The sequence below is a fragment of the Rhineura floridana genome, chromosome 8 (assembly GCF_030035675.1).
Source record: "Rhineura floridana isolate rRhiFlo1 chromosome 8, rRhiFlo1.hap2, whole genome shotgun sequence".
Lineage (NCBI taxonomy): Eukaryota > Metazoa > Chordata > Lepidosauria > Squamata > Rhineuridae > Rhineura > Rhineura floridana.
In genome coordinates, this window is record NC_084487.1 from 62243072 (window position 1) to 62270520 (window position 27449).

Consider the following 27449-nt stretch of genomic DNA (forward strand, 5'->3'; position numbering starts at 1 on the left):
ATCTTCATTGTCAAGGGTGGCATTCTGTTCTGAAAAAATCTTCCCAGCTCAATAGCTATTCTGCAGACTACACTGTAGGGACAGAACATTCTAATTGTATGTAAGCATTGTTTCACTAGACTGTAAAGATTTGTCTGCTCCTAACAAGACATTTCATTGAATATGATGGTTCATTGATTTGCAAATTAACATTTATTTATTTATTCATTCATTCATTCATTTAATTCCTATACCGCCCCATAGCCAAAGCTATTATAATTAGTGACATGTTCTCAGTGTGCAAAGTGCTTTACCATTTTTATCTTGTGGAGTTCAGTGGGATTTGATTAGGCAAGATCTAAAAAACCATAATGCCCATTCCATGAACCCAAGAAAGCTTTGCAAGGCGATCCTGTACATGTCAACTCAGATGCCCCCTTCAGACTTTATTAGCTCCCTCCCATTGTGCTCTACACAAAAACAGGGAGTGGGATTGCACTGAATAACCTCTCCCCTGACATTGCATCATCATCACTGCTTCATCCAGCCCTTCTCCTGCCATTCACACTTACATTGCAAGCATCTGTAGTGAGGAGGCTTTTGTGCATAGTTGTGCATACAAAGCCTTCAACAGAATCTGGAACCCCGATCATTCAGTTTCCATGGCCCCCTCCCTACAGACATTGGCATTGCATGTGTGGACATCAGGGTGAGACCACTCAGCCCAGCTCCTGCTCCTAACTGTTTACAGCAACATGGGAGCTAATAATGCCTGAAAGGAGCCTATATTATTCACAGGAACACAGGATGCTCCTTTGGGAGGAAGGATGAAATATAACTTGACATTATTATTAGAGATTCATTAGGTCATATAGTTCAGTATTGTCTGCTCTGACTGGCAGCAGCTCTCCAGGCAGGATCTTTTGCCAGCTCTACCTGGAGACACCAGGGATTGAACCTGGGACCTTCTGCATGCGAGGCAGATGCTCAACCACTGAGCCACAGTCCTTTCTCATGAGTGCAAATGGACTTACTCCCAGGTGAGTGAGTACAGGACTGCAGCCTCAAACTTGTCTTATCCTCCCCTATCCCCTGACACATGGCAAACTGCTTTTGAAAATGGAGAGATGTTTCAAAAGTGGTTCATGATATGTTCTGGAGGGTCAGCTGTTTGATAGAAAAACCAAAAATTCCGCTAGGTTAGCAAGCAAATCCCTTTCTTGAGCCTAAGCAGCTCTTTGGATCCTGGCCAATAGGTACTAGGCAGCGATCCAAACAGCCAAAACAGAAGAGAAGGGCAGTGTTTCCCCCACCAAAAAAAAGAGACCTCCATACATACATATGCAACAGAAATAAGACATAATCCAGATTTCCATCCTTCATGTTTCTGAATGAATCTTGTACACCCACACAATTCTCAGGATTGTGGATTGAACCAAGACAAAGGGTTTTTTGGAACATTATATGTGTCAGTTGGCTTACCAATGCTAGGCTGTCTCTGTTGTCAACAACTGTTTTGTGAATTACCATCATTAATTAGGTACTTATCACTACTTTTCTGCATTTAAGTTCTCTCTGACCTCATTGTTTTCAGTCCCCCCACCAAAGAAAACCATGATACAGGTATGCATATCTACACACATACCTGTAACTTAGAATAACACTTCATGCATCTGATGAAGTCCACAAAAGCTTCTGCCATAATAAATTGGTTAGTCTTTAAGGTGCCACAAGATTCTTTGTTGTTTTTGCTACAATACTCAGGGTGTTTCTCTGGAGGCAAATCCCATAGATGTCCCTGTTCCATACTTTCATAATGAAGTGATAAAGACAGTGCCTTTGGTTCAGCCTTCTCCAACCTGGTGCCCTCCAAATGCTTTGGACCCCTATTTCCATCAGCCCTAGTCAGCACATATAATAGATGAGAGTTAGAATCCAAAACATCTGGAGAACACCAGGTTGAGGAAGGCTGTTTTAGATGGAGAACTATTGTTTCTCAAAACTTCCACACGTTAATAATTTGGATTTAAAAAAAATCTTACTCTTTCAAGGGAAAAAATCAAGACTAGATTATCTTTCTTTTCTTTTTGCAATATTGTAATGCATTTTAAACAACATGGGCAAGTCCTATTGATCCCTGTTACACACCGTATTATACCCTTAGTGCTGATCTAAATCCAAAGCATGCAAATTTAGTAAGTTCCACTGGAATTAACAGGTCTAGATTTGTTTCAAATATTGTTCTCCCAGAGAGCCCCCACTCTTCACTGGTACACCCACAGTTGGTGCAAGAGTTTATTGTACACATGTACTAAAGAAAACTTCTACCTTCAACAGTTTTGTGTTTGTGACTCCAATTTGCTACAGTAGTGCTGAACTGCACACTCATTACTCAGTTTTCATTTAAGCAATGCCAGCAACGTGTTTGATATTTTCAAGCTTCTCAACATGCCTCCACAGATTTCAGTTTCCAAGAAAAGATACTGAGGACTTATAGCCATAACTAATAAGGAGTTTTTTCATACATTACATAATGGTTTTGCCACTGAATATATGCTTCACAGGCCACAGACTGCCAGCCCTGGTGATGTGGATACGTGTATTATGCATGAACTTGCAAACATAGTCCTCACTTATTGCTCATAATTTACATTTTTAAATGTACACTGAGCCGTGTAGAGCTAGATTTTTTTAAATGTAATGTATGAAACAGTCCTAATTGGTCACCAACACTTGTGTTCAAAGAAGTGCAAGGATATTGAAGCCAGCAATTAGCATGCCATTGTTCATTAACCATGGAGAATCTATAATAAACCAAAGCATTCAGACAGGTTAATGCAATAGACTCTGAAACATGGAACTTACGGCAATAGACTCTACATATGGAATTCCAGTGTTCCCTTTCTAATAAAGGATGCAAGATTCCATCCTTTTAAAAATACCTTATTGATTTTGATGTGCTTAACTGCTTTTCAGTAAAATGCTGCTAGTGCAAAAGAGTGTCAGTTCATGTACTGGAATGATCTGGAAACGTACGGATTGTAAACATATCCCTTTAGATACTCTGGACAGTTCTTGGGCCACACTGTGTAATCATAAGGCTGATGCAGTTTCCTTATCATATATGATTGCTTACCTCAGCGTTTGCATTTCCAGAGCCCATAATTTGAATGTATTACATGAACAATGTATTCCTTTCCTCCACTCTGTTATCCCTCATCAAGATCATTCATATCTAAAATGCAAACAGTGCCTGCAGGAGAGGCGCAAAGCCACTTTTAACATCACATGTAAATAAAGGCCAGAAAATGTGAGATAGTGTTAGTCCTGCTTCAGATCTTAATGCTTCCAAAGTTCAAAATCCATGAACTCACTAGATGTCCCTAAGCAAATCCCTATGCTTCAGTCCTAGCATCCATGCCTCAATGTGAGGATAATAAATATCCCTGCCCTGCCTTATAGGACTGTTGTAAGAACAGCTGAAAAAAACAAATGATGATGACACCAATGATTTATTAAACTTATTAGTTGCTTAAAACCTCAGCTCTAGGTAACATTCAATACAATGTTAAAAGCAAGTCAAGATAGCAATCCAACTCTTACTCAACAGAACAACGATGACAAGCTGAGGTGCTAACCCTCCTTTCCCAATACCAGAGGAGGAATCACCACCAGCTAAATGGAGCGAAATAGTCAATGTGGTAACAGAATTGTTTAAAACAGCGTAACAGTGAAGTGGTTTTTTTTTTTAAAGGCCTGGGAGTGAAGGAAGGTCTTTGCCTGACACCAGAATGGCATTAATATAGGTGCCAGATGAGCCTCTTTGGGAAGAAGATTCTACAAACAGAGAAAGACCCGTTCCCTCATTGCCACCTTTCATGCCTCAGAAGAAAAGGACTCTCAGAGGAGAGCCACTGTGGAAAACATTAAGGCTCAAGGAGGCACCTACAGGGAGAAGAATACCATCAAGTACCAGATGCCATGTGGGACTTGAAATGATTTAAATATCTGCTCAGTGTTACGATTGCTGACGCCTTCCTGGTCGAATCGCAAAGCTACCAAAATAGTTGTGCAGTCTGCAGCCCAAGCATCAGCTAGAAACACAACATTCTCCTCTGTCCAAGGGATAATTCTAAAAAGGCTTTTGCTTCACCCCATGGTCTAAGGAGCTTTTTTAGCCTCTCGAATGAGTAGTTTGTTTTTGGACAGAACGGAGGCTCCTACCTGAACTCTGGCCTCGGTGAGTTCTGTTCTCAGAGCCAGCTGCTCCCGTACATAAACATCGGGGTAATGCGTTTTCTGGAACACTTTCTCCAGCTCTTCCAGCTGCAAACTGGTAAAAGTGGTCCTGTGTCTCCTCTTCTTGCTGCTGGAGACGTTGCTGTCACATTTATCTCCCAGTTCATCCAGCTCTCCTTTTTCCTGCATCCCTTTGGCGGGAGACATGCGGAGGTTGCTGCAGTTGTCCAGCGGCCTGCCCAGCTCGGTGTGAAGCGGCTGACCTTCCACTTTGGTAATCCCATAGTTCACTGTACAGCAGAAGGAAAACAAGCTGGGTTTGGGGTTCATTTCATTTTGAGTTTAGAAGCATTTTCTTTAAGAAAAAAAACATTAAGGTTGAAATTGCTACTACTGAGGAGGAACAGTACTTGCCAAAATTAGAGATGTGAAGGCCTGGGGGGGGGATCTGTTGATGTTTTTTGTTTTTGTTTTGTTTTGGTGGTTTTCTGTGGGGTTGTGAAAAATAGGGAAAAAACTGGGGGGAAATTTAAAAAATGAGGACAAAACAGTATTTTCCCTAGATTTTTTTGTTTTGTTTTTTCTTGGCCTTCACATCTCTAGGCAGGATCACAGATTGTACACATTCAAAAATGCCCTTAAGCATACTTCTGTGCCTTTCTGCTCAGAAGCATGCCTGATGAAGTTCAATGAGATTTACTCCCAGGCAACGTGTCTACAAGCAGTGGTAGCCAACATGGTGCCCTCCAGTTATTGTTGGACTGCAACTTCTATCAGCCTCAGCCAGCATAGGTCAAGGGTCAGGGATGATGGCAGTTGTAGTCCAAAGACATCTGGAATGCACCCCTTGGCTACCCCTGGTCTATAGGATTGTAGCCTGTTTGAATACCTTTACAGAGAATGCTGCATTTACTTGGAGGTAAATCCCACTGAGATTTCAACTGAATTTGCTTTGAGGTGATATTTATGATCACTGCTATTCATTTTGCAATGCAAGTAAACCAAATAATAGAGACTATGGAACATTAGATCAAACTAACACACAACACAACCTTATGTATTTGTTCTCAGAAGTATGTCTAAATTTATTCTCATCCCTACCAAGTCTGTTTAGCCTTTCTGACTTAAATACTTCAGCTATAATCCTTTGCACACTTACCTGGGAGTAAGTTCTATCTGATACAGCAAGGCTCACGTCTGAGTAAATATGCATAGGCTCAGGCTGGGAAAACAGCAATGCAATTTTTTAAAAAAATGCTTTGCTTTGGATGAATCGTGTACAAATTATTTCATTTTGTTTTGTAGCCAACTTAGCAGTTTTTCATTACTTGGGGAGGGAAGTGTATGAGAAGGGTTCATTGAAGAGAAGAGCACTCATGAATCATGAACAATGAAAGGAATGAAAGGAAACTAACATGCTCCACTGTTCAAAAAACAAAAAAAGAATGCCCCTGGTTTTGTGAAGTGGCTTTGTTTCCAATTAAAGTTATTTTTACAAACTGGAGGGGGTTTTCTTCAAAATCATAAGTCAGTCAAAGAGATTATTTCCTATATTTTTGCACCAGTCCTACAAGAACCATTTATCTTTGAGAAAACACTCGCTGTCCAAGATAAGGATTAAAGTATTTTCCCCCTTTAGCTTCTGAACAAATTCCCAGCTTTTTCTAAATATTTCTGAGATAACTGATGCAGCATGTTACCAGATTTGAATGATCTTCCACTTTTTTTTTCTTGACAGTTGGGGGTAGAGAGAGGTTCGTCATTCAGAATAGTAAAACATTGCATAGGATGGCAACCAGCCTGACCTTTTGAGGTTGTTCTAATGCTCTCAGCTACTCCCTATAATTTCTTTACACAGTTCTGTCCATTTGGTGGAATTTTAACCAGACGCAGGCTGCAGTCCAGAGCAGCACACTTACTTAGTAATCAGAAATCAGTGAGGCTAGCTTCCTAATAAGGCTGCAAGCACAGTTCCTGCGAAGCAAGTCCTCTTGACTGCGGTAAGGGTCTACTTTTGAGTAAACATGGTTTGGAGCTATAAATTAGAATGGGAGTTTTTCAATTGCTTAATTTTCTCAGCAGTAAGTAAAAAGAGTTAAGGTACATAATTTAATCAAGCTAACTGGCAATGACTTCAGCTCTGCCAACAATATAACTTTTTGTTACTTTTACTGGAGTTACTCCTATACTATTGTTTAGCACTGTCCCAAATTTAATCAAGAACCAAGTGTATACGTATAATGGTAAACTTATCATAAGCATGTTGTGTTTGATTCCCCAGTGATTATTTCACTTTTTCTATACTTAAGGATCTTGTGAAAGGTTTCTCCCCACTTCTGTCCTACACACTTGAAACTAACTGCCTTTTGAACTTGTGTGAACTTACTGTCAAATAATATTAAAGATGGATGGGCTTTTCTTTTTTAAAAATCCGTTATTCTAAGTAACAAGGGGAATATTTCATTTAGATATAAAAATGATGCAGTAACTGATTCCAAAATGTTCTAAGAAGCATTCCAAGAATTCAGAATAGGTGCATCTGTAGAGCTCTCTGAACAGGATGAACATTTAGTCTATTAGAAATTAGACATTTATAGCTGAATTGATTCCCTTTTACTTCTCCCTTTCGTATTTCTTAAATACTGTTCCAAAAATTGAACTATAAATAGAGTCAGAGTGTTGCCGATCTTTTTTAGTTTTTGCAGTCAATGAAAACGGCAGGGAAATGTTGTGTCTAATATTAAATACTGAAATAGAATTTAAAAATCTGTTGCGAGATCTTTGGCACTGAAAACAATGCAAGAAAGAAAATCCATTCAGATTCCCAAGACAAACAAAAGGTTTCAGACAGGGATCTTGCAGCTTAGCTTATTTTTATTATTTTATCGTCATGCTTCAGCATTTGCTATATAGTGGGAAAGATCTCCAACCTCGTTAAACGAGGTTACAATAAACATTTCACGTCCTATGGATTTGTCGGCTTGAAAGGACATGCTGCAGCTAACAGGTTGAGGAGGAAGGATAAGTTGAGGATGTCCTTCAATGAAAAACTGCAAGTTTGACAAGATTGTTTGCAAGGGAGAGAAAAGATAGATTTTTGCTGTTGTGCCTTTTATGACAGCATTTGTACTTAGAGATTTTAATCCATAATAGTCTTTTCCTCCCCCCACACAAACATTTAACAAGCCCCATTCAAAACAATGCTACTGAAAATCAGTGGGATTTAATTTGTAAGTCACGATTGTCTTTAGGATACAGAAGATGGAAGAAATCATGTAGATCCTACTCAAAGACAGATGAAACATCAGTGGCCGGAAGTATAAACAGCATCTATAAATAATGGCCAGAAGTATTATGGCCACCGGCATGATTACCCTAACCCGCGGCAGCAAATCAAAGGGTGCAATCGTAGGCACAGTTACCGAGGGGTAAACCCCACTGCAGTCAATGGGGCCTCCTTCCGAGTAAACATGAGTACGTTTGCGCTCTGCTAGATGTGTTCCTCGTCATTAAAAGAATCATCCGACCATATGGACTTCCATATTTTGTAAAACATGGTTGTTACTAATGGTGATGATTTCGGACGGTGATAGGACAGGGAACTGGCTAAGAGCGATTTGGAAACCTGGATGTTTTTCAGGACATCATAGGTTGACATTTGGTTGGTGATTTCACGTTTTCTAGAGCGCTGGTGGGCTCGACGGTTTCTTCAAAGACAACCAGCTTAACCAATTTAGCCAATATTTCCGGTGAGTATAGAATTAAGCGAACGGGTAGGATGGGCAGCCCTTTGTTTAGGGGAAAGTAGCGGACCCTACGTGCCCCCAGTGCTCTTGATAGTAGTCGTTCGCTTGTTTTAAACCGCAATCTGAAGTTACGGAAATAGCAGTGAGAACGACGACGAGACAAGCTGATCTGCAAACCAGCAGTTAGACAGACTGTGTGGATGTAAAGAGACAGACATCAGAATCAAGGACTGAAAGTTTCACTGGAAGGCAGATTGGGCATGACAGAATACTGCCCATATGATGCAGAGAAAGAGAGAGAGAAGATCAGAAAGCAATGGAAGGGGTGTTGCATTCAAATATAGTCTGGGTCCTGGACGAAAGCACGAATATATAAACAGCTGACTGAGAAAAACAAAGCAAAATAAGCTTAAAGTCGGACAGGTCAATATTTCGGCTCCCGACTTCCTCAGTAATATCACAGCAAGATATGAAATGTTCTGAGGTACACAATAGCATTCATGGACACACATTCAAGGGAGTTCATGGCTCTGCGGCATTTTAGTCGATCCTAATACCTTAACGTTACTTTTGGATATTCCCCACCCATCCCTGAACCACCACGGCTCCCTGCGATGGTTGGCTGTGACTTTTCCCCACTTGCTGATAATAAAGAAGTGCCTTCTGTTAAGTAATTAATTGTCCATCACCGTTTTGTCAGGCAGCTTTTGTCTATATTATTATTGGCCTATATTATCTCATGCTGCAATTATTACTTTATCATATATTACCACATATTATTAATATTATCATCATCATCATCATCTTAGATATCTGACAGATAGATTTAGAAGACGACTGGGGGTAGCTACTGGATCTTTCTGTCTCTCACACACACACTTGTTAGATATTTTATTGCATATAGCTAAAGCCTTTGCAATCTCTCCGTCTATCTTTACATTTTTAAAAAGAAAACACCACCAAGCATTATATATATATATATATGTATATGTATATGTATGTACATGTGTGTGAAGCAGGCTTAATCTGTTGGAGGGTAACATGGAAACCTGCCTCCGCCCGAGGTATCTGTCCTGCTTTGTGTTATTCTCTCTCTCCTGCACCTCCCTTAAGGAGAGAGCTCAGCATTCCTAGCTTAGAGCTTCTCCCAGCCTCTGGCTGTAAATCCTTCCAGGGATTCGGCTTTCACTCCTTGAGGAAGAAAAGGAGAGGGCAATTAGTTCTGTGCCTTTTGCTTGTGTGTCGTGAGTGGGTTCCCCACTCCCCCACCCCAAAATGATGACTTTTGGAGCTTCCCTCTTCTTCAGCTCAATGAAGAGTGAGGGCCAGAGGATCTGAGATCCCGCGAGAGCAACCTTCAGAGCCCACGGGGGTTTAGAATGAAGCAAAATAAAATCTAAGGGGGAAAAACGCCTCCAAGCTCTCGGCCAGTCGAAGAAGGACTTGAAAGGGGGGAGACGAACGCCCGGAGCATTCGGGGGGAATGAAGGGGGGGGGCGATCATGGCGTCAGCCACAACCTCCGTCGGAGGAATCTGCAGGCACGGGCATAAATGAAAGTCAAATCATACTGTAGCAGAAGAGGAGCATCACCTTCGCATCAACTTTTATCGCCTTTTACTCATTTAATTAGCTACTTGAGCATCCCCGTCCTAAACACTCCCCCTTCCCTGAAAGGAAACCGGTTTTTGCTATTCGGTGGTGGCTTCCAACGCGTTAGTTTAAGGTCCGGATGTTTCCAGGCGGCCAGACGTTTTGGGATGTGGGCTAGACTAATCTTGATTATATAACGAACGTGGCAAAAACAAACAAACAACCCTCTTCTGCGACGTTTTTCTATACGGAGTTAAACCATGTTCCGTGCCCAAATTCGTCGGGAAGCAAAAAGTACTGGGTGAGTTCTCCCCAAAAGCCCTCTCCTAATCTAGGACGGATTGGGCCCAACTTGTTTCTAGTAGAGTATGCGTGCGTGTACGGGGTGGTAGTGCTGCGCTTGTTTTGTGTGTGTGTGTGTGTGTGTGTGTGCCAAGTATATTTTAGCTTTCCAACAACTTTTTGCACACAGACGCCAAAATAAACCGGTTAGTTTGGCCCAACCGGATCCCAATCTCGTTTACTTAGAAGGCAACCCTCAGTTCGGTAGGAGACCCACTTCCAAGCAAGAGATGCGGAAGGAGAGCCGGAGCCGAGGCCGCTTTTCTGATACGGCCGGCCGCCCGCGCCGTCCAGATTAGCGCCCGTCGTCCAACAAACCCTTCACTCACCGGAGCCGTCCCTGGCCGGGGACGCCCTATCCAGCCTGGCGTGGGGATTGTAAGTGGCCTGCGCCACGCATTTGCCTCCGCCTTTGCCGTAGAAGGCCTCGCCGCCGTCCAGCGTTTCCATGACGTGCTCCAGGGGGCCCCCGGAGGCCAGGTAGAAATCGCCTCCTTTGCTGGCCGCCGCAGGGGGGCTCTTGAGGCCGAATTTGTCGCTCAGGAACTCCATAATCCTCGACGGAGCCGCAATCGCGCCTTGTCCGTTGCTGTGGCTGCTCCTATTGCTGCTGCTGCTACCGCAGCAGAGACGCCTCGACGGCGCTTTTATATCTTGAAGCTCAGCGGGGGCTTCTTGCGCAACCTTCCCAAGCTGAGGCCTCCGCTGGCTCCACCCAGTCCCTGGCCCCCTCACTCTCCCCCCCCTCCAACCTCGGCCCGCACAGCGGATGGATAGAGAAGCGAACAGAAAGCGAGGGTTTGAGAGAAGAATCCCTCGCCAACCGCAGCCGACTCACATTTCGCCATGGATTCTGCAAACCGAGAGGATTCCTCCCGACCACCACCCCGTTCCGACCCCTCCCTCACCGGCGACGCCAGCTCGATCCGAAGGGACTTTGGTTTGCTTTTGGTCTGTGTGAACCGGCTGCGCCGGGCAACGAAAAGGAGGCCGGCAACCGGGAGCAAGGAAGTCCCACCACTGCAGCGGAGGAGGTGGGACGGGAAGTGGTCTCCAAAGCGGTCTCCAAAGCGCCCTTACTTCTCAGTTTTCCAAAAAGAAAAGACGTGTCCGCCTCCGGTGGAAAATTTGCCGGGGCGGCTGGACTCTTCGGCGTAAACCGTTTGGGGAAATCGCCGGCGGATTACGCCCAGAGAAGCGAAAGGAATCCTGAATGGATGGGCAAGGCACGAAAGGCAATTGCCCTCTGGCAAGCGAGGATTTCCAAGGTGCAGAGAAAAAAATCGCCTTTGTCTTCACCATCCCCGATCCAGCGGAGCGCCTTTACTCGGAAGTAAGTCGCGCTGGTTTCAGTGGGACAGTTTTCTCTCGGGGTCATTTCGGATCGGAATTTCCAACTCCGGCAAGGTGAGATCCCTTAACAGTGCTGATTTCCATGCAAGGCTGTAGTCCTCTGTGTATTATTTACTTGGAGTAATTCCTATTGAACTCAGCGGCGGAGACACTGTCCAGGAAATATTTTTAGGACCTGCCTCCAGTCTGATGCAGATCTATCTGCCAAGGGTAAGTCTGTGTGAGAAATCCTGGAAGTTTGCTTCCCTACGAGGAAACACGTTTAGTTTTGTGCTTTAGATGTGTTCAGCGCTACCAATTCTCAAGCCTCTGACTCCACAGTAGCCCCGTTTACTTCCAAGGGGATATTGCAGAGTAAAGCAACAGACTGATTTGGATAGTTTGGGGAGGAGAGGAAAACGGGCCCCGCAAGTTTAAATTCTGATCGCTATTAATAATATAGCAGAATTCCACCAACCCAAAAGCGGAGGTCTTTTCTTCGCATTAAAAAAGAATAACTCAGAGGTGTTTCAAGGGCAGGCAGGATATAGTTCAAGTATGCACACAGATTTTTAGATAGGAATTGCAGATAAAGGACGTACAAATTGTGAAGCACTTTATACACCGAATATAGCTAATAATAATAATAGTTACTACTACTACTACTACACGGTAGCTGTACTAGTGCTTTGTAACAGCGGCATTCAAGAGTTCTGTAGTATCTTAAAGGCTAACAAACTGATTTAGTATATGGGCATGTGAACTCTGGTATTGGAAAGGTCATTCCCCACCCCCATCACACACACACACACACACGCAGTTAGCCTTTATGGTGCCACAAAACTGTTTATTGTTTATTGCTAGGATGTGCACATAACAGAATCGTAGGAATCATTCTTCACATACAAAAAAAAAACCCCTTTGTCAAATATTGATTCTTGTCCTTTCTTTCCAGAAGAGTTTGCTGGGCGGATTCAAATCGCGCCCCCTCCCCTTTATGCTTTTCCCGAAGCCGACGCCTCCTGAAGACCCTTCCTTACATATTTCTCCCGTCGATAATAAGACGCCAGCACTTTCTGTTCTGCGATTGCCTGCGTGTCGCCGAGGTCGTGTGAAGAACGTTTCTTGCAGCGCGGAGTCTAGGGGTTCGACCTGCCCAGACCTGTCTCCTTCCCTCCCTCCGTCCCTCTCTCTCTCTCTTTCACAAGGACCGGGGACAAAACAAATAACCGAGGCTTCCTGAAAGTCGCCGAGGTATTTTGTTTCCTTCGATTCGTTGTCAGTGGGCATCAGAAATTCATTCCTAAGGGTCGGGGCTGTTTATGTCCACGGTAACATTCCCTGCCCTTTACCAGGAAGGTACAGTTGCACAGGAGAGGCTTCCTCAAAGAGCTGTCGTGTGGATGCCAGAAAGGCTACGTGGGCAAACAGGATATGGTTAGCAGGGGAGGAAAAGATACCCGGCCGTCCCTGGTTAGGGTTCTCCTGAGGCATGCAAAGCAGCCTCTTGCCAGACTTTTCATGACCTCCGTTGAGCTCCCAAACGTAGCCTCTTTCTAACGCCTTTCTTTATCTATGGGCTTGTTTGTTTGTTGTGTGCTAACAGTGAACTGTGTATTATCTATTAGATTTACATCCCCGCCCTGTAACCATGAAGGTTACAGACAATTCAAAGGGAGAATGTCCTACCTCGGGATTCTCCTTAGCGAAACCAAACTAGGAATAGAAAGGGAAGGCTGTATCACACTCAACCTTGTAAACTCCTCGGGGCAGGTTTGTGTTTTGTTTTTCCTTTTGTTACATAAATCTAATGAAATAAACAATAAAACGAGACCCACGTCAGCTTTGGCAGAAAGATCCATCAAGAGAAATGGCCACCATGGGCCTTCAAAAGTCTGCTGTGGTACGCCCCGATTCGGATCCAGTCACTGGAGCGGGTCTGGCGCTGAAGGTGGATGTATTCTATCCCGGGTCTGTGTGGGCTGTACTCATCCTAAAGGGGCAGAAAAATAATCTGGATACGAAGCTATAAAGAGATGCCATTTGCTTGTTGCTGGCCACTGGAGTCTGACGTTTCCTCCAGTCCACGGTAATGTTGCCGTTGGGTCGGGTGGGAGGCAGTCTGGAGTTTCTTTCTGCTTTAGGGAGCTTGCTAGCGTCAGCCCTGGACGTCGTCAAGAGCCAGTTTGGCCAAATCTATCCGGAACTGGCTCCAGGTTTTCACTGAGCACTGGCACGCGCGCACACGTATACACATACACGTTAACGCCTCTGCTTCGGGGAAGGGGGCGGATCAATAGCTGTGTGACAGCCGCCGTCGGGATCTCTTGAAAGGCAAGACGTCCCAAAACCTCACCCTTTCCACACACCGAGCCTCGGGAAAGTGAGGGCTGCGATCAGACCCAGCACAAGTGTTCACGAGAGAGCTCCACGCCGCGGCTAAGGGGCGCCGCCGGGGGGGGGGCTTCTTTCCAAGGCAGTGTGTTGATGAATCCTGCTCTAGAACGACAGAAAGATTCTGCGTCAGACAGGAAAGAGATCTCGCAGTTGGGACTGCTGCGAGAAAGCCACACACAGTGCAAAAGAAAAAGCAGATTCTGGCTTTTTGAAGACGCTGGTCTTCGGCTGGGCTTGGATGCTCCAATTGGCCTTTGGTGGATCTCTCTCTCTCTCTCTCTCTCTCAGCCTGAAGATCAAAGACACACACCCCCAGGCCACCTTTCGGCCCCCTCGGCCTCTCACTGCTAGGGCCGAGGGAAAGGTATCCGAAAGAACGCGCTCAGTGCGGCGAGTTCGTGGCTCGCTCGGTGTCTTTTAAATGAAAGCCACGTGCGGGGCTGTTGCAGCCGCGGCGCTCCCCTTATCCCAATAAAAGGCAGCCTGCTAGTAAACTACAGGGGATGAATGAAATGGTATTGGGGGGAGGGGGGAGGGAATCGGCCTTCAGCCACAACTTTCAGCGCTACACAGGATGCGCTCCCAGGGACTGCCGGGACGAGCGAAGGAACCTTGCTCAAGCGGGCCTTCTTCAGCCGGAAGCCTTCCCAGAATCCCCATGCCTGCTGCACCAAGGGCTCCTCTTCGGATCTCCCGGGCCTGCGGTCAGGCTGCTCCAGCTTCGCTGCTCGGATTGCCCTCCCCTGTGCCCCGCACAACCTCCGCATTCTAGGGTTCTCTGGTCAGTTTCACTCGGCTCTGCCACTGACGTCCGTCAGCTCGTGTGCGTGTGTATGAGTGCGTCTTTAACTCCCCCCCCAGCGGGCTTCTCCCTGGATCTGAGGCTAGAAACCGCTCCCCGCTCGCCAGACAAGCTCCCTTGATTTATAGGCCTCGGCTCTGATAAAATCAGGCCGTGGGTGTACAGCCAGGGAGGGACGGAGGGAGGCTTTGCAGCAGAAACTGAATCCTCCACAAAAGAGGGTGGGGGAATTAAAAGGAAAAAGAAAGGGGGGGGAGACAGATTTTCTTGCTGGAGTGTGGGAGAGGGATCAGCCCCGGCGCTAAGCCGATTGTCCCCACCCTTCTTTTTTTCCCCTGCTGGCTGCCCGCTTTGCTCATCCGTTGGCCCTCGAGGGTCCCTCCCGGCAGGCAGGCAAGCGTAGGCCACTGCCCAGCCTGGAGATGCGCAAAGCGGACTCTGCCGGGCTGCGAAGATACTTTGAAAAGGAGAGTCGGGCTTGTTTCTTTTCCAAGAGGCGGCTGGAGGTGAGATCGCTCTGAAAAGCATCTTTCTTCGGGATGGATTCCCCCGGCTATAAAAGGCAGACAGCCAGGGCCTTTTATACGGGGCCGGGATACAGATGTGTTGCTGTGTTTCCAGAGATGGAGTCTTCCCTGAACCGGCTGCGAGAGGGTGTCGGCTCGATAGAGAGACGGTTCTTGGCCGGGGGGAGGGTGTGCAAAGGGGAGGAAGACAGTTCCCTGAGATAACCCCGAGAGAGTTCCCGGGCAAACTGCCTCCCGGCTCATGATGCCGACGGAGGGCTCGGAGCGTTGATCTAACCGCGCTGAAAAGTGCAGCTGATGAGTTGCGTCAACCCTTCAGCTCGCAGGTCGGCCTCGATTATTCGCCCTTTCAGATGGCGATCGGGGAGCTGCATGAGTAAAGGGCAATCGCGCCGGAGCGGGTGGGGAGCCCCAGCAGCCAGGTTGGGAGGGAAAGACGGCGGACTAAAATGCTATATATGCCGATGGGGGGGAGGAAGAGAACAGACGGATCCACACTGTGAGCGAAAGGAAAATGAAACAGGATCTCAGCGTAATTTAATGTATAATAAAAAGATTGAATAACAACATCTGAACGGGATTTTCCCCCTCCCCCAGATACGAATGAGGTGTTAATGGTACGTTAAAGTGCAAGTCGTCTTTATCAGAGCAGGATGAGTGCTTATGGGAAGGAGGATGGTTGTAACGGGTCAGCAGCTGTCCCCTCCATATCCTTCTAGCCTGGTTGCCTGCCTTGCTGTCTGCTGCCTTCCTCTAGAAGCAATTCCTTGCAAACTTCCAGGTTGTTATGGTTGTCCTGGTGGTTGTTTTTGTTGTGCTGTGTGTAGTTGTGTTGCTTAATTTCGTTTAAAAGCAGCACCACAGCAGCAGAGAGTAACAGCAGATGTTGAAATGCGAGTGTGCCAGCCTGTGCGTGCGTTTGCCTAAGAAAGCAGGCTTTTACCCTGCATAAGCATCACTGACACTGGAGACTTAGTAAAATAAGAAAAAGCTACTTTATTTATAGAAATACATTGTAAATAGAAAAGGCAAACCTAGTTCTAACTAACTAGCTAAGATGGAGGCATAACTCCCAAGTGTAGGAGTCAGCCCCATGCTCGGAGAGAGAGAGAAACAAAGGGATGTCTCCTCTCTTCTGGACAGCCGAAGGACAAAGGAATGGAATGGGCGGAAGGAGGAGGGGCAGGTAAGCTTCCCTAAAGGCGTCACAGTCTAGCGACAGAAGGAAGTCAGTCAGAGCATCACAGGTAAAAGGTAAACAAAGCCTATCCATCTGGAGGACCCTATCTTCCCTCTAGAGCTTAAACAAAAGAACAAAACAGGAGTTGCTCTTGCCCCACTTCAAACAGTTTTAATCTCTAGTTCTGAGCTCTTTAGAGAGTCGGGCTACATGCGGTGTGAAATTGACAAGGCGGCTCTCTGCCCTGTCCATTTCAAATCAGGCGTTCCCAGCCAAAGCCCTCCTCCCCTTTCTGTCTTTAGAACTCTTATCTTCCCTTTTTCTCCCGAGACAATCAGGTTAGCCCCACGGCTTCAGTTTTGACCTGGTCTGCTTAGCGTCCACTTTTCTTCCACTATTCCTTACAGACAAGGAACCGATTTTATTGCCTACCTTTCAAGGGTGGCGGATATGTAAGTAATAAAAAACGCCCGGGGACACATCTCTTTTCCGTTTCCTTGAAGGCGAACGTCAGGGGAAAACGTGGACTTGCCTAGGGTGAATTTCTCTCACTTCGGGCGGTTTTCTAGAACAGACGCCTATGATTATCCACTAAGAAGGGTCTGAGACTGACAAGGGCAGATAGATGGATATTTTTAAGCGCTTCTTTCTCAAACTGGCCCTGAAGTAAGCCAGTGAGTTAGAAGCGGAGGAAATCAGTCAATCTGTCGTCGAACTTGATCGAGTTGTCCAAACAATGGCAAAAACGCTCCTACATTTTAAATGACACCTTGGTTGTCAGATGGTCACCGGATCCAGGTGGGTTAGCCCCTTTTTCCGCTGGGGAGGGGGGGATTGCCTTCCTGCCTTGTCCAGATGAGGCTACAAGGCTTGCTCCTCTTAACGTGGCAATATTCAAACGTTAAAAATAAAACCTGATACTCCAAGTGTACCCTTCATATCCAAAGGGCGTTGTGGGAACAATGTTAAGCAGATGGGCTCAAAGCACAATCGAGTTATGCGGAAATATTTGAAAATTTAGGGTTCAAATCTGGGGGTGGGTGCTTGTAAATATTTCGGCTTATCTGGGCTGCGTGTGTGTATGAAGCTGTAACCGGGACAGCAAACCGGAAGTTCACAGGCGGTATAATTTAGGCTGCAGTCTTAAATACTGTACATTTACTAAGTGCGTGCCATTGAACCCAGCGGGATGTGCTTCTGAGGAAACGTGCACAGGCTCGCTTTGAGAGAAATGTGCCTCCTGAAATAGTGAAGTTCAATGAATGGTAGGCTATTAAATTTTATAGGTGGTATAAAACATATTTGGATTCATGCATTCGTTCCTTCATTCATTGGGCATATATATGGCACTTCTGATTGGATCTGTCTGTCAGCTTTGCCAAAATCTCCGTTTTCACCTTTGTTCTAAACAGAAACTCAACCAAGTAAAGGCGGGCTGGATCCCACTGCCAAGCTAGGGTGGGAGAACGAGAAAGTCCCCGAGCCAGAGATAAAGCCCCCTTTATCAAAATCTTCCAACAACACCGTCAAACTGATCTCCGGGGATTTAAAGCAATCTGCGTCCTAATCTGGTCTTGTGCAGTTTTACCTGAAAGTAAGATCGACTGCTTTGAAAATGTTTTACTTCTAAGTCAATGAGTTTAACATATTTTCAGATGGTCCATGTTCAAATGCTTCCGACTTGGACATTTCAGTAAAAAAATCCCACTAGAAATAATTGTTTGGCTTTGGGGGCGTATTGGTTGTGCCTAGCATTTATCTAGTGTTCCACGCACAAATCTTGCTCCTGAAAGTCACCCAGGGTTTTCTTTCGGGTGTTAATTTGTTGGGAATAAGTGGCACTGTTGGGCGCTGTGCTCAATGCCCTTGAAGCGGATTAGAAGCCGCATCCTGCCCCTTGACACGAATTGACCGTCGTCTGCACTAACCTAGTAGTTGTGAGCATGGGCGGCTGGTTAAAACGTGTTACTGGATAGCTAATGTGCATGAAGTGTTCCTGTCTTGAATATGCAATGGGAACACCCCGATTGGAAATAATAACACTGCCTTGGAAATAAATTCCATTGAAATCAACTTGGAGCTCATTACCAAGTCAGTGGTTTAGGATCTCAGCCAGCAGAGTGAAGGCGCTGCTTCTCATTGGTGCCATTTGTGCTGGAGGGGAATGTGGGGGCTCCTCGCAGCCTCTTGGGAGGCAAACATGACATTCTCCCTGGGCCAAGCCAGACTTCTGAAATGTCACGGTTTCATAACAAGCCTTCTTTTCAGGATGGTCAATTTCATGATTCTTCCTCTTTCAATTATTTCATTTTTTAAAAAATCTCACCTGGAGCCCACTGGTTTAATACTCGCCTTTGGAAGAAGAACATTCAAACTCTCCTGGAGCGAAAAAGATCCGATCCTGATAGATCAACGTTTTCCAAGTAGCTGGCCACGCTTGACCAGCGTTCCCAGCGGAACCTTACAGGGACTAATCCTGCTACGTTGTTCAGGTGCTGCGTGTGGGACTGGGCTCTGAGAAACGGGGATCCAAAGCCTCCGCCTTTGGTGGCGGAGGGCGGGGTGGGGGTGGGGAGGGATCGGCCTGTCAGTTTCGTCCTCAGCTTTCCTTTCTGCAAAGTGAAACGCCGGCGCGTTACCAGGTTGGGAGGAGGGAAGTGGGCTGAGAAAGGCCAGGTCTGCAAAACATTGGGACCCTGGAACGCGCTCCAGCCCTTCAAAACGCGCCGAGACGAAGGACGCTCCTTGGGGGCCGATGGGGAAGGAGAGCGTTGGCTGCCTGCCTAACCCATTCAAAAGAATCCAGCCGTTTTCTCGCCAGCCTCGGCCCAGCGGGGGTTGGCAGAAAACCCACCCCAAGCCATTTCTCTCTCTTCCTCCTTTCCCACCCCTCTCTCTCCTAGGCGTCTGATCTTTAATAAAGTCAAAATGGATCTCTCAAAGTTCCAGTCTTCAGTCTCTACTAGGTCAGGGCAGTGACGCTGAAAATGTGAGGCGGTCAAAAGATCAAACACTTCCCCCCCCCCCGAAAATGCAGCGAAGAAACAAGGCGCGCTATGCATCCATATTGATCGGCTGCTTAAATCCCCAAAACTTCCATGGAATTGATTGATGCGTCCAGCAGCGTAGTCAAAAGTAAGGGTGGCCTCAATGGACCGGACCGAAGGTCCGTTTGCAGGTCGCTCCTCTTGCGCGTTCGCTCAGAAGGAAGTCTCCCAACGGAGTTCCATGGGACTTACTCCCAGGTAATCGTGCCTAGGACTGGAGCCCTCCTCAACCGGTCTGTTTCCAACATCCGTCCTCCAGATGCGCCAGGAAGTTCACAAGCAGGGCATGAACTTTCCCCCCTCCCCGTTGTCTTTCCCCCTCCCGCGGAGTCTGGTATATTGCTGCTGTACACCGAGGTTCCATGTTGTAGGTGTTGGCGGACCTGTCCTGCAATCATTCGTCTACGGCTTTTTAAGCTGATTCCTGTTATTGTTGGAATATATGGGGTTCAACTCCAGCTTGGGTTGAGGCTGCAAAGTGTTAAAAAGGGTAGCTAGAGAGGAGACCTCTTGGTTGCTAGGCTATACCTGTCCTTCGATCTCCTGCTGTCTCTTCCTTCCTGCTAGACTGATATGCAGAGGATGTTCCTTCCCTCCTTCCCAGTCTTCTTTCTCTTGAGAGGGGAGCAGACATATTCCTTTGTCTCTCCCTCTCCTCCAAAGCATGAGGGCAAGCACTGGTTCCAGTCGCTTTTCAAGCCTTGGAACGCGTCTCTCCAGTGAAAAAATGTTCAGCCATCTTTTCTATCTCTGTTCTGCTTTTTTTCTAACTTAAAGTCTCCTTTGTAAATTACACACAAGCACCTTTGCTGGGCCCGTAACCTTGTTGTGCTGTGTGTAGTTGTGTTGCTTAATTTCGTTTAAAAGCAGCACCACAGCAGCAGAGAGTAACAGCAGATGTTGAAATATGAGTGTGCCAGTGTGTGCGTGCGTTTGCCTAAAAAAGCAGGCTTTTGCCCTGCATCAGCATCACTGAGACTGGAGACTTAGTAAAATAAGAAAAGCTACTTTATTTATGGAAATACATAGTAGATAGAAAAGGCATACCTAGTTCTAACTAACTAGCTAAGTTGGAGGCATAACACCCAGGTGTGGGTGTTAGCCCCATGCTTGGAGAGAGCAGAGACAAAAAGGATGTCTCCTCTCTCCCAGACAGCCGGAGGACAAAAGAATGGAAAGGGCAGAAGGAGGAGGGGCAGGTAAGCTTCCCTAAAGGCATAACAGTCTAGCGACAGAAGGGATTCAGTCAGAGCATCACAGGTAAAGATAAACAAGCCTGTCCATCTGGAGGACCCTAGCTCTATCTTCCTTCTGGAGCAAAAACAAAAGAACAAAACAGGAGTTGCTCTTGCCCCACTTCCATTTCACACCCGAGGTTTCAAACTGGCCTGGTTTTTACTGGTCTCCGTTACAGTAATGGGGAATCAGTGGCCCTCCAGATGTTGTTGAACTACAACTCCTATCATCCCTGATCATACTGGAGAGGGCGGGGGGGGAGGGAGCTGGAGTCCAACTACATCCCACCATCTCCGAATTCGGTAGCAAAGCCAGTTATAATGGCAGCCCTGTTTAAGGCTAGAGAGAAAGTCAGTTCGATTTGACTTATCCCACATACACAACCTCCTCACCTAGTACCAATGAAGAAAAAAGGGCCAAAGGTTCAGTCTATTGCGCTGTGTATAATTTGTGTGCTTAATTTAGGTTAAAGCAACACCACAGCAGCAGAGTAACAGCAGATGTTGAAATGCGAGTGTGCCAGCGTGTGCGTGCGTTTACCTAAGAAAGCAGAATTTTACCCTGCATTTAGATCACTGAGACTTGAGACTTAGTAAAATAAGAAAGCTCCTTTATTTATAGAAATACATAGTAGATTGAAGAGCAAACCTAGTTCTAACTAACTAAGTTGGAGGCATAACGCCCAGGTACAGGAGTTAGCCTCATGGCTTGGAGAGAGCAGAGACAAAAGGATGTCTCCTCTCTCCCGGACAGTCGGAGGACAAAGGAATGGAAAGGGCAGAAGGAGGAGGGGCAGGTCCCTAAAGACATCACAGTCTAGCGACAGAAGGAAGTCAGTCAGAGCATCACAGGTTAAGGTAAACAAGCCTATCCCTCTGGAGGACCCTAGCTCTATCTCCCTTCTGGAGCACAAACAAAAAATAACAAAAAAGGAGTTTCTCTTGCCCCACTTCCAACACCTCTTCTCAATGAGTGTTTGGTTCAGTCCACGAGATTCATCTTGTCTCGCAGCTTGCAATGTCTGACTTTGCCCAATGCCATCGTGAGAGCATCTGCAGTCATGTCTTCTGTTGGACAATACTCCATCTTGAGTAGTCCTCTGCTGCAGGTGGGTGCTTCACGTCTATGTACTTGGTGTGTGAACTCACCCCTTCTGACTCCAAGAGTCTGTTGCATACTTGCTTGCTTCCCAGTCCCTTTTGGTTGGTGAGCTAGTTTTTCAGCACAGGTATCCCACCACCACCACTACATCTGGCTTGGTAACAGTACTCACACACAGGTTTTTCTTTAGCATTTGGCTTCTTCTTGAATTTCCCCTTGTAGCCAGCAGCTTTCTTTCCTTGAGGAAGCTTGGTCAGTGTCCAAGTTTTATTTTGGTGTAGAGATTCCAGCTCTTCCTTGGCTGGCTGCCTCCACCTCTCAGCTTCGGCTTTGGGTAAGGCTTCAGTCTCTTTCCAGGTCTCTGGTGGCACACCTCTGTTGGTGTGTTCAGAGCGTCTGGGTGCTGGCGCTTCGGCTGCCCCTTCCGGATCTGATGCATCAAGTTTTGATCTCTTTTCTTTTGGGATGTCCGCAAAGGCCTTGCACCCAAATACATGAAGGTGAGACATACTTGGTATCCTACCATGCCATAGTTCAAATGGTGTTTTGTTGGTTGCAGATGCAGGAAAGTTCTGCAGGTAAGTGGCAGTAACCGCAGATTCTCTCCAGTACTTCTTTGGTTATTGTGCATCATCCAACAAGGAATTAATCATTTCTTCAAGGGTCCTGTTCATTCTCTCCGAGACCCCATTCTTCTCTGGGTTGTATGCAACTGTAGTCTGGTGCTCTATGCCTTCCTCATGGAGAAAGTCTTGCATAGCTCTAGACACATACTCCCTTGCATTGTCAGATCTTATGATCTGTGGCTTTCTGCCAAATTTGTTGGACACAATCCTGACATAGTCTTTCAGTTTTTGAAGCACTTGACTTTTCTCCTTTATCAGATACATGATAGTATACCTGCAGTAGTCATCTATAAAAGTCAGCATGTATAAATTTCCACCTTGGGAGGGCATTCTCATTCACCCACAAAGGTCAGTGTGAATTAACTCTAGAGACCTTTTGGTTTTCCTCTTACTTTTCTTAGGAAATTTTGGCTTCATACTTTTAGTTTTAATACAGCACTCGCAAGTCTGTGTACAATTGCACTGTTTCAATTTAATGCCTCTTGCTAAATTCTCTTTTTCAAGAGCAGTAACTCTGGCAAAGCTGGCATGTCCCATCCTTCTATGCCAGATATGCAAGCATTCAGAATCACTGGTTTCCTTGACCACATTTGCATGCATGGTTTCCAAGTATTCTAGAATTAAAAGTCAATTTTTCACTTTTGCAGTGCAACTTATTCCTCCTTTAACTAAAACATGGCAAAATTCTCCACTCATATGAAGCTCACCTCCAAATCCCATTATTTTTGTAACACTTATTAAATTGTCTTTAAAATCTGGAACATACAGTTTTTCAGTTCCACCTGTCTTTTCCCACTTGGCACTCTGCATAATAATTCAACTGTCCCAATTCCTTCACAGTGAATTTCTTGTCCAGATGCTCTAAGTATCTTTTGTGACTTTTAAAACTTTTAAACAGGTTTCTATCAATTATAATATGCGAGGTGGATCCTGTGTCAATTAAAAATCTGCTTTTACAATCACTGTTGCCTTCATGATAAGACACATAGCTATAAGTCTCTGTTTTTGGCTTTCTCTGCCAAGTTTGCCTGGGGGCTTCTCGTTTGAAGTCAGGCTTTGGAGTTGTCTGCCACCTGTCACTTTCCCTTTGAAAATGTTTTGGAGAGTCACATTTAAAATGCAAATTCCATCTGTCTTCCCCCTTTTGTGGATTGGGGTGGTGACTCATGTGGCTACCTTTTGTTTGTTTGTTTCTCCCCATAGTAAAGTTTGCTTGCTCAGGCACAGCCTCCATTTCCCACCTTTCCCGAAAGTCCTGGTCTTTTAAATACGATATAAGGTGACTCAGACTTTGATCAGAATTTTCTAGCATGCAGGAAATTAATTTATGATCCTGATAAAGAGAGCTTAAAAGCAATCCTTTCTTTAATTCTTCATCCAGAATTCTGCCACATCATTCCAATTTTGCAAAAAGTTCTGAAAACTTTTCTATGTGTTTATTCAGACTGCCCCTTTCTGCAGTCTCCTTCAGAGTAAATAACTCTTTGTAAAGAAACATAATGTGGCTCTTGTTTTCTTGTTATAGACTTCTCCAAGTCTGTGATAATTTCCTTTACACTGCTACATCCTGCACAGAAATTTAATGGTTCATCTGATAGTGCAGAAATAAGCAGGGATTTTACTTTTGCATGCTTACGTCTCCATGAAGCCCTTGCATTTGCATCCTCAGCCAATGGTTCAGGATCAGTCAGAATTCCTTTCAAGTCTTCTCCTTTGAGGAGGCCTGTGAACCTTATATCCCATAATTTGTAGTTATCTTTTTCAAGCCTTGGAACGCATCTCTCAAGCCATCCTTTCTATCTTTGTTATGCTTTTCTTTCTAACTTAAAGTCTCTGTTGTAAATTACACACAAGCACTTTTAGCTTCAGCTACAACTTGCATTCAACTTAGTTTGCTGGGCCCATAACCCTTGTTGCGCTGTGTGTAATTTGTGTGCTTAATTTAGGTTAAAGCAACACCACAGCACCAGAGTAACAGCAGATGTTGAAATGCGAGTGTGCCAGCGTGTGCGTGCGTTTACCTAAGAAAGCAGGATTTTACCCTGCATCAGGATCACTGAGACTGGAGACTTAGTAAAATAAGAAAAGCTGCTTTATTTATAGAAATACATAGTAGATAGAAAAGCAAACCTAGTTCTAACTAACTAAGTTGGAGGCATAACACCCAGGTGTGGGTGTTAGCCTCATGGCTTGGAGAGAGCAGAGACAAAGGGATGTCTCCTCTCTCCCTGACAGTCGGAGGACAAAGGAATAGAATGTCAGAATTTCTCTATTGAGATGTGTAGCAGAGTTGTGTAGCACTGCAGAACAGAGAGTATTGAGCGAGCTTAGTGTGTGTGTGTTTGAATCTTTGCTAAGATTCTACCTTCCCTGCAAATTAGTCCGACAGAGACTTTAAGCTTTAAAATAAGAAACAACTACTTTATTCTGGAAGTACATGCTTGATAGGAAAGAGTTCTATATCTAGCTAACTGGCTATGCTGGAGCAGCCTGCACTGGTCCCAGTGCTGGCCCTCATCCTGGTTGAGAGGAGAGACAAAGAAAATATGTCTGCTCCCCTCTCGAGAGAAAGAGAACACTGAGAAAGGCAGGAAGGAATTGGGATCAAACATCCTTTGCATATCCGTCTAGCAGGAAGGGGAGAGACTGCAAGGATCAAAGGACAGGTATAGCCTGGCAACAAGGAGGTCTCCTCCCTAGCTACCCTTTTTAACCCCATGCAGCCTCAACCCACCAAGTTGGAGTTGAACCTCATACATTCCAACGTGGAAAGGGCAGAAGGAGGAGGGACAGGTAAGCTTCCCTAAAGATGTAACAGTCTAGCGACAGAAGGAAATCAGTCAGAGCATCACAGGTAAAGGTAAACAAGTCTATCCATCTGGAGGACCCTAGCTCTATCTCCCTTCTGGAGCACAAACAAAAAGAACAAAACAGGAGTTGCTCTTGCCCCACTTTCAACACTTATCGCTTCAGCTACAACTTGCACTCAACTTAGTTTGCTGGGCCCATAACTCTTGTTGGCTGTGTGTAATTTGTGCACTTAATTTCGTTTAAAGCAGCACCACAGCAAGCAGAGAGTAACAGCAGATGTTGAAATGCAAGTGTGCCTGCATGTGCATGCATTTACCTAAGAAAGCAGGCTTTTACCCTGCATCAGGATCACTGTGACTGGAGATTTAGTAAAATAAGAAAAGCTACTTTATTCATAGAAATACATAGTAGATAGAAAGGCAAACCTAGTTCTAAGTTGGAGGCATAACGCCTAGGTGCGGAAGTTAGCCCCATGCTAGGAGAGAGCAGAGACAAAGGAAGGTCTCCTCTCTCCTGGACAGTTGGAGGAGGAAAAAGTGGAAAGGGCAGAAGGAGGAAGGACAGGTAAGCTTCCCAAAAGACATCACAGTCTAGCGACAGAAGGAAGTCAGGCAGAGCATCACAGGTAAAGGTAAACAAGCCTATCCATCTGGAGGACCCTAGCTCTATCTCCCTTCTGGAACACAAACAAAAGAACAAAACAGGAGTTGCTCTTGCCCCACTTCCAACACCACTCAGAACAGACACACTAAAATTAAGGGACACGAGTAACTTAGGCCCTTTCGTTTCAATGGGTCTTTTCTTAGTACAGCATAGTCGGATACAACTCTTACCAAGGTCACTCTGTTCAATCATGGCGCCAGAACAGTTGGATCAGGGCAGCTGTGAAGCTTGTAGGGCCTCCTCCCGCATTTGTGTTTTCCACGTCTTCAATTCCGCCTCTCTTGTGATACTATGAATCTCATCCTGAGCGCACTTAAGCCCAATTGCTAGGTCTGAAAGTGCTGTGCAGCTCCATCATATTCATGGATCACGTCTCCTCCGAAGTAAATCCCGCGGAGTTAGTGCGCATGAGTGGATCCTTCCACGTGGAAGGGACCTCTTGTGGATCGCGTTGATAGTCTAGCCAGGAAAGATCTGTTGGGACTTATATCGAAATCTGCTTTATGGATGTATACAGAGCGATCCATAATTTTAATTCCATTCATAGCTTTTAACACTAATGCTAAACCAATAAGACACTGGCTGTCTTCCCTCAGCTCAGTGGGAGTTACTTCAGATTAAAAATGTATGGGCCTTAAACGAGTCACAATTTTAATTTTCTGTACTGGAGTCCAGATTTTTAATTCTACAATATCTAAATCGATCATCAACTGTAACCCCTAAGGACTGATCCAACCAGTTCAGCACTTGTAGGTTCCCTTGATTTCAATGGAAGGAAAACACATGCTTAAATTTTTCGCTGAAATAATCAGCAGCATTGGAAGTGCACGATGAGCGCGATGATGCTAACGCTGATCAAGGCTAAGTGCCAGTTGCAAAATGCTAATACGAATGTCCCAGCCGCATTGATTTGTAGTTCAATGTTAATCTTATTTCCATATGTGCTATAACGGAAATGCAAAAATGCACTACCTACAATTATAACAAAGTTCCTTTCTGACAGACTGTTACAGTAGGGAAGAGGACGATGAACCCAAATTCGTTGTCTTTGATCATAAGCGTTTCTATTCGAAGTTCACACTCAGTCAGCCAGAAGCTCTACCACCCAAAAAGTGTTTGCCTAGTTTTAACATAAGGTTTAGGATCGGGGCTCAAAAGTCCTCCAACTTGTAACTCCTCCAGGCCCAGACAGCGTAAGAGAAACGCCATGGCCGATGCAATGCCAAGGAGAGCGACAGGAGCTTAGTTTTATTGAGTGGAACTCCTGGCTCGCTCTCGCTGAAATTGACAACAATATCTGTGGAAATATGGTCGGCTCAAAACAGACGCACATCCCAGTTGCCTCCCAGCCTTCGGGTTTAATGAAACTGATGCATTGTAGTCGGGGGCAGATCGGTTGGCTGCCAACCTAAATACCCTAACTCGCGAGTAAACCCGCCTCAGATAGGGAGCAGAACTGAGAGTAAAGTGACATTCTTCTTGCTAAAAGCCGCCAGAGCAGTCCCGTGGTGCGTGCGTGCAGTGGTTGGGCGTGTGTTGTTCGTGTGCGTCTGGCGCGCCTGTATTCTGAAGGAGCCATTCTGGTCTGTTTCAAACCGTCGGTTTAGTCCCTATTCTTAGCTCCCTCCTAAAGGGGACCCTGCCCTTTGGAAATATCCCCTCAGCGCCGAGGTGACCGCCGAAAACGGACCTTGTGGTCATCAGGCTTGCTCATAATATTTTAGCAAGCGTGCCTTTCGCTTTCCGCCGAAACGAACACTTTATTTGTTCCCATCTAAATAGGAATGTTTTCACCTGGACAGAAGGGTAACGATTGCTCTTTTTATCTG

The 27449-nt window shown here is 45.5% G+C and overlaps 1 protein-coding gene and 1 non-coding gene across 4 annotated transcripts in view; both read right to left on the reverse strand.

Moving 5' to 3' along the window:
• Positions 1 to 25881, reverse strand: part of ALX1 (ALX homeobox 1) — a 54591-nt gene extending 28710 nt beyond the window's left edge. For 2 of the 3 annotated variants that reach the window (XM_061639637.1, XM_061639635.1), the window contains exons 1-2: positions 10228 to 10487; positions 4204 to 4508 (exon numbers count right to left, since the gene is read on the reverse strand). In XM_061639637.1, coding sequence (XP_061495621.1) covers positions 4204 to 4508; positions 10228 to 10450 — 528 coding nt within the window. In that variant the 5' untranslated portion in view covers positions 10451 to 10487. Of the gene's footprint in view, positions 1 to 4203; positions 4509 to 10227; positions 10488 to 25790 lie in introns of those variants that run through there. The other variant, XM_061639638.1, reaches the window with a different exon arrangement.
• Positions 917 to 987, reverse strand: TRNAA-CGC (transfer RNA alanine (anticodon CGC)). Its single transcript has one exon. It is a non-coding gene; the product is annotated as a tRNA-Ala (tRNA).
• Positions 25882 to 27449: the final 1568 nt, after the last annotated feature.